Consider the following 16,625-nt stretch of genomic DNA (forward strand, 5'->3'; position numbering starts at 1 on the left):
CGCTTCTGTTTCTCGCACCATTCCGACTTGGCGTGCCGCGTTGGCCCGCCTTGCCGCGTGGGGGAGAGAGAGCCGAAGGCAAGCGTGCGAGGAGGGCGGCACCCGAGAAGCGGCGGAAAGAGTCGCTCTCTGCGGCGTAGCGTAGGTGCGCGCGGCGGCGACTGCGTCAGCGGCGCGCGACTCATCGGGGCAGGCGAAACAGGAAGTTTTGAGCGGCTGTTTTCGTTGTCGGCGCACCGGGAAGCGTGCGTGTTCCAAGGCCAGCGGCAGCAGCGTGCGCTTCCCTGATGACCGCGGCTCTGAGCCAGGGCTGCTGCCGCTGCTGATTCTGCCGCCGCCCGGGATCGGGCCTCAATGACGCCACTAGATCCAGAAACGCGAGATTTCCTGCCTCGGCGGCACTCCTCGAGCTGCAGCTGTCCGATCTGAGCTTGTAGAAGAACGCTTTCATATTTCACTTGGGAACGGTGAACACGCGGAGCCTAGTTCCGTGAATCTGCCTTTCATCGTCCTGTTTCCCTCCACTATACGGCTCTTCTAGTAGGATGCCGCAGTTAGGAAAGCAACTACGTTCAGCTTACACAGGGCGCCAAGCAGCAAGCTGTCTGTGATCTATCAACATAATGTAACCAAAACAATATCGCAACCTGATTCACTAGCTGGTACCACAGCATAGTCAGCGCGTTACCCTCTGCGAGGTCTAGACTCTGGTCACTCAGTCTTTCAACTTGTTCACTAGTTAATTGCTGGGCCAGTTTTGGGGCATGGTATTGCGGAACCGCTGAAAAGACGCAATACACGGAGCGCGTGTCCCTCCCGTAACAGCCCTTCTGCGCTGCGTCGTCTGGTAGGTTTCACCGCCATCGTTCTCGCCAGTGAAGCGGATAACTGGCGACAGAAACGGCGGCAGCCGCGGGTTCCGAAGGGGCCCCGGATCGCGTGCCCCGGTTTCCTTCGAGGTGTATGTAATCCGTCATTGCGACGCGTCGCCGCAAGTTCCGCCCGCGCGAACTCCCTTCCCCAAGTGGTGGTACGCGGAGTCGACGAGGAGGCGACTGGAAATCGGGCTGCGACGATAAGGGCGCGCGCGCGCGCGCTTTGTCGTAAACAGGAACCGTGTCGCCGCTCGCTTTTCGCGGAACCCCGCTGCGGCGTCCTGCCGCTCAGCCGTCGAGTGGCCCCGCCGGACACCCAAGGTTTTTCCGCCATGCACGGAGTGTGAGCGCACGCGCGCGCGTAACCGGGAAATAGGAAAAGCCCAAATTTAGACGACGCGGGGGCAAACACGCGTCGACGCCGGGCCAACAGTCGACGACGCGGCGTATACTATATACCACGTCTGTCGCCACCAAGTGCCACCGCACGCGCGAGAGCTATCGCATGCGGAAACCGCATCGCATTTCTCCTTACAGACCCTTGCTTGCTTGCTTGCAAGCTCACTTCTCGCGTCACTCTGTGACGTTGAATTCGTTCGTACTCTCCTGCGCGCAGTGTCGGCTCTTCTACTGGTATCTGTCGATATGCCCTGTAATCACCCGCGCTTCCTGTGGTCACTATCGCTGTCGCGTTTCCACCGTTCCGTGTTCGCGTGGATAAATGAGTCGTTTCACAGACACAACGCTTTTGGCGAGTGAAGATTGTATTTTTATGCGTAGTGATTTTTCATAAGCCGGATACGAAAAGAACGCAGATGTGGCGTTAGTATTTCGGCGTCTCTATTTGTTCTAAACTTGTTTAATCTTTTGTTTTACTTGAAGTTTGGATTTATCCCGAACAGGAGAAGGCCAAACTATTATTCCGTCTGCTGGTGTCAATGCTTAGTGCAGACAGTAAGGCGCACGTGAATCCCCTTTAACGCGGGTGCAGTTAATCGAGGAATGACTTGCTAAAGACTCGATAGAGCGAGGCAGCAAATAGCGCGCGCGGCAGAAAGCAGAGCCAACATTCCAGTTCGAAATCGGCGCAGGAAAAATCGTTGCGGCCCTCCGCGAGCCGGAAGAGCGCTGCAGGCGCGCGCGCGCGCCATCGCAGGGGTTGCCTCCGCCGCGCGGAAGAGCGGACCTTGGGCGCGAGCGTTCACCCGGTCACGTGACGCACGCCTTGACCTCGATTTGCGCCCGGAGAGCCGCACGCCTCCCTGCCTCTGCGCTTTTTTTTTTTTCGCTCTCTCTCTCTCTCGCGCTTCCAACGGCGTTGCGCACCGTTCTCTCTCCCCAGCCCGCGGCTTGCCTCCTCTCCTTCCTCCGCGGTAGGTTTCCTTTCTCCATCGGCCACTGTGACACGGGGGCTTTTGTTTCGTCACGTAGCCAACTCGTCGAGGAATGTTTGATGCGCTGCCCGCCTCACGTCGCCGGAAATGGTTTCTTCTCGCGCGCACCGCATATCCCGGTAACTGATGTGTGATGCGGCCGCGCCTCAAGCTGTGCGCAGTGTCCGTTGCCGCGGGCGACTAACTCCTCGCCGCAGCGGTCTTTTTCGGAACGAGGCCGGACGACGGAGTGTGCCGCACGCGGCAACTTCTACCGCCCCGCTTTGTGCGCGTGCAGTGCCGACGCCGCCGGCCCACAGCGGCGGCACTTAGGCAAGGCATCTGGGTCACGCCTGTCGGCGGAACTGGGTCTGCTCTCGCCAGCGCGGAAGAGTCCCAGGGCTTTTTGTTCGTATATAGCCCCCACGTCGACAGAAAAATGTGGGACGACCGCCGTCAGGATAACTGCGCTCCGCGTCGCACCGCGTTCAGTTAAGGACCGCAACACTCCTGCCGTATTAGTTTGCGATGTACGGGACGGAATTATAACCCCCCCCCCCCCCCCACCGCCCCCTCATTGCTGTAAGTCGTGCGGTAGGGACTAACCTGAGCAAGGGCGCATGCCGGTTCGGTGTCAGGTTCTAGTTGAAGATATGTAGCGCGAAGCTGCGAGCATAGCGTGCCCGCCGAATTAAAGAGACCCAACTTGGGTCAGTACTAAAATGATGTACTCATGGTTACAACACGTACGCACACTTTACTCATCATCATCAGGAGGCAATAGTCGTTCTCTTTCTGCCTTCGAAGTTGGGCTTATCAGCTACAGAGCAAAGCGTGGCTGCCGGCCTGTTGCGCATTGTCCGGTCGGAATGGGACCGCCGTTACCTCAGCGTTACGGCGCGGCCGTGGAAACGACGGCAGCGAAGGTGGCGCGCCTCGAGGGAGGGCTGGCTACGGCGATGAGGAGAGGGGGTAAGGGGCGCAGGCTACTTTCCCTGTCGGCCCCCCGACCCCCCGTTCGCCTCCGGGTGGGAAGGTTGGGGGGGGGGGGGGGGGTGAGGCCTCCTCGGCAGCAGCGCATCTAGGTCATGGCTCGTTGGCGCTGCCGCAAACTCGGCGGTGGCGGCGGTCCTCGTTCGGCTTCCCGAAAGTAGGCCCCCCCCTCTTGCTTGCCTCTCCGACGTCCGCCTCCTTTTTTGTTTCCGGCTTGAAATTGGGGCCAAGTTCGGCGGCGTCGGTGGGCCAACCATCTTCGCGTTCGTCTTTCCTGCAGCGCGCGCGCGTTGCGCCATATTTTTGTTTCTCCTTCCGCGCTCTCTCGACGGCCTCTTTCGCCGCGCGGCACGGTAGCGTCCGCGCCGCGGCTTAGCCGAGCGCCACGCTACGCAGACGGTTTCTTTGCTTACGCGACAAGCATTAGTGCCATTCCCTTTGAGCAGCTGACCTGGTTTCGCTGCATGTCCCGACCAAAACATGTTCCCTGTGCTATGGCATTGCGTAAGGAAATAGGCTGGTGGCGTATAAGTACCTAGTACCATACGATTTGCCTTACTTCACGCAGTAACAGCATGTAATAGAAACGGAGAGTAGTGCGTGTACGTGCGCTCATCCGCACCCGTGAAACGATTGGCACACCGAGTCCTGATTCATTTGCATCCTGCCGGAAGCGGAGTGTTGCGAAAAACACCTCGAAACAGCGTTGTCACTAAAGGTGCTGCTGCTGTGTTTGCTGCTTATACCACGTCGTAACACGCTCAACAACTTGTTTTTTTCGCGCTGATTGCAGTGGTACCATACGGGCCGTTTCTGCGTTGGACAAGCAGTCAGCGTTCTCGCGCAGGGATAGTTTGTGCAGCTAATGAAATCACTCAATGAAACACTAAATTAAGGTGGTGCAGAAGGTGTACATCACCTTGTGACACCCGTAATGACATCCGCACAGGAATGGCTTTACATGCGCGTTCATAGACGCTGGAGCGCATAGCGTTAAACGGGTAGTTCGCTGCACGTATCGATGTATGGATGACGCACGTTTGGATAGGCAGCTGGGTTCGCTAAAGGTTACATGCGAGTGTGTAAGTACCGATAGAGTTCTCCAAAGGGCGTCTCGAAGTAATACGTCCCCTTTCTTGACGTTTCAACACTGCGTCTTAGCGACAGTCGGCATTGCGCAGACCGTATACGTACGTTACACGCAGTAGCAGGTGCAGCGAGGAGACGCGGAAGCCGCGCAGGCTCCGTTCGGCTCGGTGAGATCACGCGCTGCGCCGCTTCGAATTTATGAATAGACAGACTATGGGGCGGAGCGCGTGCTTTGTTGCAGCTGTTTTCACAAGTGCGTCGACCGCGCTGCTGATGCAACGCATAAGCGAGGGATCTACCGATCGTTGCTGTGCACGTAGTAGCAGCAGCATTAGTCAGACGTTCAAGCAGTTTGGCGCCAGCTTTGTTGGGCGTCGTAGTCCTTCGAATTACGTCAGAAATAGACGCGTTTGACTTTCGCTTCAGTTGTTGGTCTGTGATCTGCCGCGCAGCTATATAGAGTGAGTGAAATGAAGATCGCCGAATGATTTATGTATGCACCAACTGCCGGTATGCTTCCTGCTCCAGGGTGATGACGCGAGCTCCTTGCCGCTAGCCACCATTAAATTTGTAACGAACGATAGGTGGTCGGATATCGAGACGGGCGTTTTATTTTTTTCGAATCTGCTGCGATTTACTACAGTTACGGATTTGTTTGTAAACGCTTGCGGCAAGCCGCGAGCGTCAGTAACGGCGGCCCGTCACTGGGTCAGCAGGTGTCGCCGCCGCTATCGGAGCAGCGCGCGCGCCGCTGGCGGAAGTCTGCGCCGCCGCTCGCAAGCAGCAGCAGCCGCCGCCCGTCCGGGATGGAGCAGAGCGCGCGGCTTCGATTCGCGCGCCGTCCGCGGGGCGGCGCTTTTCAAGGTCTCGCTGGCCGAGTTCGAAGACCCCGGCGCCCAGAATACCCCGGCTGTCCTTGATTCTGCGTCACGGAAGTGCGCCGCTTCCACCCTCCCCTCTTGGCGACCGCTTTATCCGCGCTTTTCCTTTCTCTTAACGTCGCCGCCTCCCCGCTCCCTCCTCTCGCCGCTCTCTCTCCCTCCCTCCCCTCGCGCACTGCCGCAAAGCACGCGCGCTGCGGCGCAGAGCTGGCTGCTTTCTCCGGCGACCGCTTACGCAAGCCGAGACCGTCCAACCGCCCGCCCCGTTTGTCCTGCGTGTGTGTTTTCAAAACCTGGAATAATCCCGTTTGGAAGAAGCCGTCATTGAGCGCGCGTCCTCTGGCCGACTGTATTGATGAGCGGCTAGAATGAACGTGGCAGATCGCGATGATTTCACTCGCCGACGACGTATCTCTCTCTCTCTCTCTTGCTCTGTAGATCTTTGGCGCGTACACAACAAACATCCGCGTTCTGAGATATCGCTGAACGCTTCCAACTGTGCGGGGGCCCCCTTACGTATCGCGCAGACGTACCGATCCTTGTCCGAGATATTGGACTCGCGGAGCCGCAAGCGGGAAAAACGGGACAACCTCCACCCCCGTCTTGCTTCCTTTCCAGACGGCCGCAGTTTCTAACTTCGCCGGAACGTGACGTGACAATGACAAGATAATGAGTCCTTTTACTAGCGCTGGTCGTTTACCATCGATTTATGGCAGGCGCGTAGTGACGTGCGAGCAGACGCATAACTCGTTGATTTATGACGCCACATCTAAGGCTTGCCTGCTGCTTCCCTTATTTCGGCGTGTTCGGAGCGCAGTTAACCGCTACGTCGGCGGTATTCTTCTCGTTTTTTTCTTCTTTTCTTTCGGGGAGATATTGCTGCACTTGTGGTATGTATGTCTGTGACACGAGTCCCGTTGTCCTCCCAGAGCACGTCGAATATTTACGGCCGCGAGCGAGCGTGTTTTTCCTTGTCGCGAAGCTAGCCAGGCTTTCGTGCACCGCACGTGTATAGCAACACACTGCGTAGGAGGCGACGTTTTAGTCAAGCCCGCAGTCTCGGGGGGGGGGGGGGGGGGGTTGTCTATTGATATTAGTTCGACACAAGCATACGACACCTATCTAAATACATTTAAACGCTCACTGTGCCACAGTGGCGCATTCATTCTGGGGAATTGGCGAAGAATAAGCAACCGTACCCAGTGACCCAAGTTGCCTACTAAGCAAGCCAGCAGCAAGTTGTCCATTCGGTCACATGCCCAGGGACCCTAGTTGTCTATATATATCCACAAATAAATCCGGCGAGGGAACAACGACGAACGCCAAACTCCGGAGAACAGGCAAAGACAGCATCGCTCTAAGAAAGAGTCGCATTGTCAAAGCCGGCCCGGTGTTCACGGCTCAAACGAAAAACCGGCCCGCGCTGAGTTGGCGTGCGCAAACAGGTTGCAAAACGCGTGCCGGAAGTAGTAGTGAGCGGGCTTCACTCGCGTCACTACGGGGGCCAAGAGCACGCAGGACACGGCTCTGTGATCTGAACCCGCTGGTGCGTGACGTAGAGGGAACTAATGACATCGCGCGCACCGATCGTAACTGGCATGCCACGTACCTGCGTGCCTCGCCGTATGTGGCGCTTGATATGAGAGTGCATACATGTTCCAAAGGTATGCTCAAACATGGGTACAAACCAGGTTATCGTAGCGGGGCTTGCTTGAGTGGGTTAGCAACATTTTGTCCCGGGCTAGTTATATAGTCATACGCTAGTACTCGTCGTATGTGTCACATCATTCTACGTTCCGCGTACGCTTCGCGTAACAAGCCTTGTTTTTAACAGAGCCATAATCCGTCATTGTCTCGATAATATCACCAGTGCGACATACAGTTGCAGTTCTCTTCATATTAAGCCTTTTCTTTCAGATCTTTACCGCCGGTGTACCTGTTGGAACACTTAGTCTGATTCGTCATGACACGAACTCATGAATGTACTTTCGTTGTTGCTTATAGATTGGCGTACTCGGTGAAAGATCTGTCGCTCAGCGAAGTCTCTCTTCCTTTGATGTGTGCAGTGGACACTAGCCCCCAGGATGTTCGGCCAAGCCTGCTGTCTCGCTGCGAACGTACCCTCCAGCGGTGTAGCCCGGGGAGAGATTCCAAGACGCTGCTGCAAAACATTCTCCAACATCAGCAGCCCACTTACTCGGCGCTGTCAACCCTTTGCAATCCGGCTGTCTCATGCAGCAGCTCAGGTGCGCTTTCTGCTCTTGCTTTACAGCTGAATTTGTTTGCCTCGAGAGAGAGCTTATATTAGGGGTACTCATAGCTGCACCTGGTCATCCCAGCCGGAAAGCTTTCTATTTGAAAAGCAGGCGGTTGTGTACTCAAAACAAATGAAAGGGTGTGACAAAAGCTGTGTGTTTCCCAGTTATGAGAAGCACCTTGTTCTAGCGTTCAGCGCAACACAACTTCTACATTTCTTCAGCTGTAACGGAAAGCATATTTGCTAGACTTGAGGCCTAACGGATATATATGAAAAATTGACGATTAACAAACCTGCAGGTCTTAATTTCAACTTGTAAGCTTCTGTGAGCACCAGAATTGCTTCCAAAGTCGCTTTGACGAATATATTTATCAAGCGTTTAAGGCATATACATTTCTCTCTACGATATCGAATTAGGTTAGTTAGTCGAACAGAAAGTTGAACCTTTGTGACAGTGAATTCGAATTCATTGACGTGTCATGCGGATGCCGAAAGAAGGCAACAAGCGAGCCCTTAGTAGACCACGGAGGCCATCGCTGACGTTCGCCTTCTCTCTCTCTCTTTACAGGCTCCCTTCCCCCAAGTCCTGCCGACAGCGGAGTGTCGGACGTGGACAGCAGCAGCGGTACGCTCAGCAATGACGAGTCCAAGGCGCGGTTACAAAGTACCCCTGGTGAGTTGGCTTACCATAGTTATCGGTACTGGATGCAATAGCTGACTTGTGTGAGGAAGGAAATGACTATCACAACGACCAGATATACTAGTCAAATCCTGGATTCATTCGCCACAATCAAAGCGTCTCACGTCTGAGTGAGTAGTAACTAAAGAGATTTTAATTTAAGAAACATCAAAAACGTGCGGTTATCTCATCATCATGATTGATTTCGCTGGCCCACTACCGTCATTAATTTTGCGTCAAGCCACTGTAGACTGGGCGAGGGTATACTTAGCTGGTAGCTCTGCTTTTGTTTCCTTCCTTCTTCTTTTTTTTTTTTTTTTTTATTTGCTCGGTTGCCATTGTACAGTGGGAGGAGCTAGATTTGAGTGGCCGCGACGGGCTTGCTTTGTGTCTGCAGTTCCACCCCCGCTGACTCCTGAATCTCCAAGCCCGAGCGGACTGGGCTACATCCCCCCATACTGCCAGACCGGCGTTACACCTCACGCATCTCAGCACTACAGCAACCGGCCTCCAACATGTAAGTCACATTCGCCTTGTCGAATTCCCAAAGCAGCACTTCAAAGCAAACCTATATAGCGCCTCTCAGAGCAGTCCTTCGGTATAGATAAGCCGCTCAATGAATGCGACGTGTTCGTCAGCTGCAAGCATTCATTCGACGTTGCTCGTCTGCTGCAAGCATCCCTTCAATACTCTAGTTGTTTTCGTCTGCTACAAGTAGGTGTCGTGCAGGTGACAGTTTCGGATAATATCTGTGGTCGCCGGGCGGTCAGCGTGGGCGTACGCTGCTGACCCAATTAGAAGGCGCCCAGACAGGGAAGACGCGCCAGCCGTGCCGAGAGCGTTTCCCGTTACGAAACAGGGCGTAAGAGCCGCCGTGTACGGCGGGCTGCCAGTCTCGAAAGTGTGTCACGGGGCGACCCGACGATTCAACTGGGTCACGGCGCGGTTTCCTTTTTCGAGCGGCCGCATCTTGTGGCCCCGGCGAGCCGAAAACGAAGCCGCAACGGCGGCCTTGGTTAACGCTAAGGCCAAGAACTGCGTGGAGCGCTTCTTTCAGCTCGCCAGCGTGGCGTCATCAGCCGTCGGCGCGCAGATGCACTGGGTCGGCTCTCACTGTATAGTATGACCAATCTTCGCACGCTGCCACGTTGCATTCGCCTAGTAAACGCCGGTTCTAACCATGCACGTGGGGTTTCTGTCGTGGACATTGTTGAATTCCACCAAGTTTTCTCCTTGGAGCCAGTCAAGAGAGGCGACGTGGCTTCAATGGAAGCCGATGGGCGAAGGAAATATCGCGGAACTTGATTGTTGAAGCAACCTTGGGCGATCTAGCGTCATATAGAGCCGCCCCGGGCAGAAATAAAGCACCCTTACGTTGCTGCCACGTGAAACGTCGCTGGACGTATTTGCGGCGTGTGCATTTCGCATCGCGCTAAAAGATTGCTATATTGATGGCAGAAATGCGTAAAACGGGGTTTACAGTTTCAGTCGGTAACCGCATATGGGATTTATTACGACGGAAATAACAGAGCCATAAATGCGTAGCGGCGAACGCACGCTGCGGAAAGCTTACAATACGTCGGATATGCGTTCCCTGCTACTGTAACTTTAGTACTTCATAGGAACTGGCATTGGCAACGAACAGAACATTTCTTAAATCCGCAGAAGTCCCGAGCGTTCTCTCTGGTTCCGTGCGCATACGATATCACCAACTAAAAAGAGAGAGAGAAAACACCGTTTCGAGAGGCGCAAAAATGGTGTCGTTCAAGGAGAATGCACGGGAAAAGAGAGGGTAGTGTCGCGAAGCCACTGTTCCGTTCCTTTTCGGCGTGGACGTCGCCGCTGCTTTGTGGTGACCCCCGACCGGGAGAAGGCATGGAGCTCCGCGATTGCGGTCCCCGTCCGCGCCCTTGTTTGGCCCCGGCACATTTCAAGGTCAAGCTCAGCTGTTGCGCCTGGGAGGAAGCGGAACTCGGTTTCCCCGCGCGGGGCTACGAGTTGGAGAGCACGGAGGGGGGGGGGGGGGGGGGTGCACGGAAGGGCTCGGGGAGCCGAGCTCCGTGGGGGCCCCTCCCCAGAAGCTATGCAGGAAGAAGGACCACGTCCTACTGAACGAGCAAAAGAAAAGTAGGCCTAACCAGTGTGTGTATCCGGGTTGCCACCGTTTCCCACTTCTTCCCAGTCGGGGTTTCTCGGTGGTCCTAAAAAAATCTAAAAGGCAAAAGCTGTCCAGGGAGCCGGCACTCTGACTGACTGCTTCTTCGCCCCCTTTTCGTATACGTTTTTTCCCCTCTCTCTTTCTCTCCCGCTCGGTTTTCGGCAAGCCTGTCTATTGAAGAGAACGGAACTTGTGTATTACGTGCTCATACGTAAGAGGAGGCAAGGTAAAAACGATAAATGCGGTACGGGAACCGCTGCCATTGTGTAATTGGCGCCGTCACTGGGCCGAGAGCGTCCGCTGTTTCCGCCGCTCCACGCAAAAAAATCCGTACGCGACAAGGAGAGACGGAGGGGAGTCGTTAGTTTCGAACATTGCGTAAAGGGGAAGGAAGGACGGATTTCTCCGAGCTTTCCTTTTCGAAGAGACGGAGCCTTTGTTGTTAGCTCATGGGAAGCCAACCGCCGGCGGTGAGAGCAGGCAAAGAAAAACGGCCTAGCTCGTCCCCGAATGACCCACTGGCGCAAACTCGCTCACTAGAGCGGGCGCTAGCTGTTGCGTAACAGACGCCTTTGTGGGCTCGCTTTCCAGGCACCTGTCTTATGAAACGATTCACCATAGTCTGTTCCGATCGACTAGCCTATATTTGGATACCGGTCTTCCTCATGGGCATCGACCAAATAAAGCTGGTGGATTCGGCTCGCCGGTTTATACGAGCTGGCACAAGAGCACGCTGCTTCTGACAGCTTTTTGAGCCACTAAAGCGTGCAAGGCTGAAGCCGTTTCTGGGACGACTTGCTGGCCGCTTCGCGAAAGAGTATAACCGGAGCACTAGCGGCCTACAAGCACCGTGGGGTTTTGAGCTTTACAAAAGTTCTTGCGGTCGTCAACAGGAAGCTCGCTACTTCCGCCATTGTCTCCTGTAAACTGAGCGTGTTAGTGTTAGCTTTCGAGGGCCAGGCGCGCGAGAAGGGCCGCCAGTCCGGGCGTTGCAGATTGCTGCTGATAGCGGCGAACGTCTGTTTGCCTTCCGGCTTCCTCCCAGGGCGCGAAGTCCACTGTGGCTGTATCCGGCGTTGCTACTCGCGTGCGCTTCGCTTGGCACGTTGTGCGTTTTTTTTTTTTTTTTTCTTCCCTTCGCGGTGTCCGAAAACAAGCGCATTCAAGCCGCCTACTATCTGTCAGCCATGCCGGCGCGGAGCGGAAAGTGTCGCAATGACACCACGCGGGGATGGAGAGAAATCTGGTGGTGGCGGCGAGAAAGGGTGCCTGCCGGCGGCGACAGGGGGGCGAGAGCGGACGTTGTTACATGGCGCAGCGGCGACGATCATCTCGATTGGCAGAAGAGCACGTGACGGAAACGGTCGCCCACCAACGGGCGCCGCGAGCGCGCAGGTGAAGAAGGCTCGCCGGGCGTGGCGCTCTTGGGCTGACCTTGGCGCGAGCCGGAGTCGTTGAACCGGCGGCGCGTTTCCTTTTTTTGGGCTCCCCTTTCCTCCTCCACCGCCGGCGCGCTCACTCGCCGGCGACTACGACGACGTGCGAGCGCCTGAGCCGCGAGAGCGAAGCTTCGCTGGAAAAAGCGGGCGAAAGTGCTCCCGTTCTCTGCGGCTGACTGCACCGCTTCGCCCTTCGCCGGCACATTGGCGAACATGCTCCGCGTGGGCTTTTTTTTTTTTTTTTCCCGCAATGTCGCGCCGGACCCGCGTGCTCACTGCTCTTTCGACGCCGTCGGTTTGCGGAAATCGTGCAGCAGAATCTCTACCCTACGTTTCATAGGTAGGGTTGACGGGTGCAACTCTTCCCCGAGAAGTTGCCGATTGTCAGTGATGCAAAAGCAGGAAGTCGTTTTCATTTCCCCGGCACGTATATCGTACGCGCATGCGCGAGCGCCCGGCGTTGCTACTGGAGGACGAAATATTTGCGACTGGAGCTGCCGCCGGTCGCCAGCCTCCACTCTGCGCGGCAAGCAGTCATGTCACATCAGGCCTTCCCGGAGCTGCCCGGGCGGAAATTGAAGTGGTGTGTGTCGGCACTCCCTCCCCTCCCTTGCGACTGGCGTCCCCTCGAGCGGGAGGACCAGCTCAGCCAGCTTCCTCTTTCTGAAAGGCGCACGGGCGAGGCGGCGGTATTTTTCGCCCCATGCCTGGGCGTTTCTCAGGCTTCAAGGTTAGCGGGTCAGTGGCACCAGGGAGGAAAAAGCGAAGACGGGGAAAGCGCACCTACCCCTCCTCCCCCCCCTCCCCCCCGTTGCCAGCAGTCACAAAAGGGGCTCCTTCTCGGGGTCCGCTACGCTTCTTGTTCCGCCGTCGATCGCCGCTCTTTCGGGGAAAGGAGATGGATCTTTGTGTCGGCATCTCCTCCTTCTCGCAGGGGGGGGACTTCGGGCAAGGGGGAATTTTTCCTTGCTGGCTGTGTGACCCGTTCCTGTCTACGCACGGGTTGCGTAACGAGTCTGCTTCGCAACTGGCCATCACTTCCGCCCGGTGTACGGGGGTGTCGCCATGGCTGTGGCCGTAACGCACGCCGCGCGATGAAAATGGGCAAGGTATCAAGATCGACTGTATTCCAGTTAATCAGGCGCACAATAACTTCGAGGATCTCGCACATTGTCCACTGCTACAATTATTATTACCCGCGACGCATCGCTGGCGTTCAGTTGCAACAATGAATGAATGCAGCGTTTAACGTGAAGTTGGTTTTATATGGCCAAAGTGCCTACGGCCCAAGACAAAAATTTAAGAAATAATGACAATTTCGTCGATTTGCGAAGCGGCTCCAAGCAGTCGAGCGCATCTGGTTTTAAGAAACTGAGGAATACGTCACGTAGTCGCTGCATAATTGTTTCTTGCGATAATGCCGTCCGTATTTAGTATTTACGAAAAAGGAAGACACAGCAGCCTTGAGCGTTCAGCCTCCAAACGCGTTTAATGTGCGAAGCGGCCCGTCGCAAAGCGGTTTGTCAACGTGATTGCGGGTCTGCGTTTCTCGAGGCGAGGGAGCTGAAGCCGGAACACGTGAACGGCAGCAGCAGCACTGCCATGTTTCGAAAACAGGGCAAGTCGCTACGCGATAGAGGAGGTACTCTTGAAAGAGAGCCAACGACAGAAGCAGCGTAGGCCGAGAAGCAGCTAGCGGCAGAGCCTGCTTCAAAAGAAAAGAGAAAAAGGCACTCCGGGTGTCTGCCATTGTGCGAGCTCTTCCGGCGGGCTGACGTCATCGGCGTTCTCCCCCTCTACACCTGCACTGCCGGAGTCAACACACCTTTCAAGGTTAACCGGAGCTGCTGCGCTTCGGACGTACAGCGCCGCCGTGCGGAGGCGCTTGAAAACGCAATTGCCGTCGGCGGTCTTCTGTCGTCTGCTAGTTTCGTTACAGTGGCTGTAGTTTCGTGTCGCGAAGTGGAGGCAGGCTATAGCGTGGTGATCAGTGAAACGCTCATGTGCGGTACTTGAAGTTCCCGAGTTCCTACTTCACCTATTTTCAACGCGACAATTTGTCAAGTGTAGCCCGTTGCCGAGAAAATTCTTACGATGTGCGAAATCACCTCCGACATTGAAGTAGGTTGTGAACTGTCCTTATTCATAATTATGGCCTACGAAGCTGTGGTTCAGTTCATACGAGTGACCAGAGCGCCTGTCGCTGTCATGACGTTATTTACCGTTTCGTTCGCTCCTTCTCTTCGACTTTCTTCTCTCCCCCCCTTCCACCACCACCCCACCCCACCCTCTTTCTCGCCACTCCTTTTTTGCGAACTCCCGTCTGCTGTTGCTCTCGCTTTCAACCGTCTCGAGACGCACGTTCTTCGCGTGTGTGCACAGGAAACTCTTTGATTTCCTTTTGAAGACGCGCCGGAATTCTGCTCTTGGGACGGGCCGGCAGCGCTTTCGCGGAGGAAGCCCTGTCTCCCTCCCTGGGCCGGCTGTCTGGTTGCCCAAAGCGTTGCATGGCAACCCGGGCCTTTGAACCCTGCGCGCTCGATTCGGAACGGGGTTACTATGGCAACAGAGCCACGCAGCCCGGGGACAACTCCGCCGGAAGCGGCCGTCGCATGTCACTTTACTTGCTTGGTTGCGGGTTTTTTTTTTTTTTTTTTTTTTTTCGCCTCCTCCCCGGAACGGGGGCGGTGTTTGGAGCCGCTTGCCGGCAACAGGTGTCGCCGGGGTCCTCGCTGAACATCGGAGTGCTCACGCACGAGCTCCAGGGCTTGATGTGGGCCAGTGTGTCTGCCACTAGAAGATAGTTCAGGGTAGTTCCTCGGTAGTTCACATTTATTTTCTTGAATCGCTCCACTAGAGGCAACAGCGAGCAACAGCGAGCAACAGCAGCATCACGGCAACGCCCGCTGTTCTGTAGTCGTCCTGCCACAACAATGAAAGCAGACGAATTTGCACCTGTCGTTCGGGCGAGCAGTTAACATGCTTCGCAACTGACTTTTTTTTTTCTTTTTCCATCTCTCTCTCTCTCCTTTCATACTGTGTTTTTTAGTTGTCATGCTTGAATGTTTCTACCCGAGTCAACAATAAAATTCAGACTTATAAAACCTAAGGACCTAATAGAACTTAAACAGAGCCACCAAAGGGCTGAACGTAATGGCCGTAGCACCACCAACATACGATGGAAAAGAACACATAATTTGCACCAAATGGTAAATGTAGGCTGTAGCCAAATCACAAGCATGTTTTGGATCTAATTGTGTGGATGGCTCTAGGCACATTGTGGCTTGTTACTCTCTGTCACTGCTCACATGGTATCCTTGTAATGACTGTGCAGTTCTGTCAGAAAAATTAAGTTTGCACTCTTGTGTGCCTGCAGATGCCGAACTGCAGCACCTGTACCCCCCGCAAGCGCACTACCGGCCGGGAGGTTCTCTCGGCTCAGTGGTGCCTCATGGGGGCAGCACCCAGGCCAGCTACCTTGAGGCAGCAGCACTCAAGAGCCCGAGCCACACCCTCGCGTACCCCACACCTGTAGCTCAGCACCCAGGTCTGCCCTTGGCCCTGACCCAGCGTGCAGGCTTGCTCCACCCATCAGGCATCCCCACCTCAGTTATCACTGCCCACACACCTGGCGAGGACATGGGATACTTTGTTGAGGACCTCTCTTTCCAGCCACCCACCAAAAAGAAAGGTGAGCAGAACTTTTTGCAACCTTTTCTCTCTTTCCTGTTCCCCAGCCAATTGATTCCCAGTGACGCTGACGGCTGGAAGAGTGATTAATTAATAATATGGCTTTTAAGTTTGGTCACACAAGTGAAGTAAGCTTTCTTTTAGACACAATTTTTTTTCCAAACACTTAACCAGAGGTAACTGAGGAGCAAAGTGACAGAATTCCTGTGTTTCTGGGCAGCAGATTAGTTTCTTAGACTGAATTGGCCCAGTCACTACTGAATAAACTCTTGGAGACAGCTGAAGACTTTAGTACTACACTGTTCACCCATTATATGTGCACTTTCACTGTTGCACATTACTCGCATGCCTTGAACTCAAAAACTTACGAATGATTTGACTCTCTTAATTCACTATGTTCAAGCACGTATGTGTTCACCAAAGTGTAGCTAGGTGAGCGCTCAACAGTGGGGTTGTCTGTGGTGGAAGTGACTGAGACAAGTTCGCGCTTCCCTGGTGCAGGAAGGAAACCAAAAGCAATGCTGCACGATGCAGGGGGCCCCCTGAGTGGCTTGGCTTCCTCCTCCTCGTCGTCCTCGTCTTCTCTGAAGCAGCAGCGCAAGAGCCGCGAGGGATCGACCACATACCTGTGGGAATTCCTGCTGAAGCTGCTGCAGGATCGTGATTACTGCCCCCGCTACATCAAGTGGACCCACCGTGAGAAGGGTGTCTTCAAGCTGGTCGACTCCAAGGCTGTCTCCCGCCTCTGGGGCCTGCACAAGAACAAGCCCGACATGAACTACGAGACCATGGGACGGGCGCTCAGGTCAGTAGCTTCTGCACTGTAGCTAGGGGGGCAGATATTCATCTTGGGAATTTTGGCGTCTGTCAGAAACACTAACTCACATGAAACATTGGAGGCAGGTGCTGACTTGCACCTACCTTCCTAAGGAAAATGCACTGACTTAAGTATGCAACCCGAATCGGAAATCTAGAACATGCATCACCGAAATCTTTTGCGTTGCCAGAGAGGTAGTTTTGGCTTTTAGTGTACTGTTGTCACCTAAGTGAGAATAATGTTGATATTCAAGTACATCCACAAATTTGAGTATTACATCCAAAAGGTACTACATCTGCAAATGGTATCAATGGGCCACAATTTACGTTGATCAGTATTCTATATAAAAGTTATCACACTATAGTCACCGTGAT

The 16,625-nt window shown here is 54.8% G+C and overlaps 1 protein-coding gene across 4 annotated transcripts in view; it reads left to right on the forward strand.

Moving 5' to 3' along the window:
• LOC119449767 (ecdysone-induced protein 74EF) overlaps positions 1-16,625 on the forward strand; it is a 201,584-nt gene that overhangs the window by 181,977 nt on the left and 2,982 nt on the right. For all 4 annotated transcript variants that reach the window (XM_049665434.1, XM_037713023.2, XM_037713026.2 and 1 more), the window contains 5 exons: positions 7,278-7,457; positions 8,037-8,141; positions 8,545-8,664; positions 15,121-15,435; positions 15,936-16,239. In XM_049665434.1, coding sequence (XP_049521391.1) covers positions 7,278-7,457; positions 8,037-8,141; positions 8,545-8,664; positions 15,121-15,435; positions 15,936-16,239 — 1,024 coding nt within the window. The remainder of the gene's footprint in view (positions 1-7,277; positions 7,458-8,036; positions 8,142-8,544; positions 8,665-15,120; positions 15,436-15,935; positions 16,240-16,625) is intronic.

This window comes from Dermacentor silvarum, chromosome 4, assembly GCF_013339745.2.
Source record: "Dermacentor silvarum isolate Dsil-2018 chromosome 4, BIME_Dsil_1.4, whole genome shotgun sequence".
In the NCBI taxonomy this organism is placed as follows: domain Eukaryota; kingdom Metazoa; phylum Arthropoda; class Arachnida; order Ixodida; family Ixodidae; genus Dermacentor; species Dermacentor silvarum.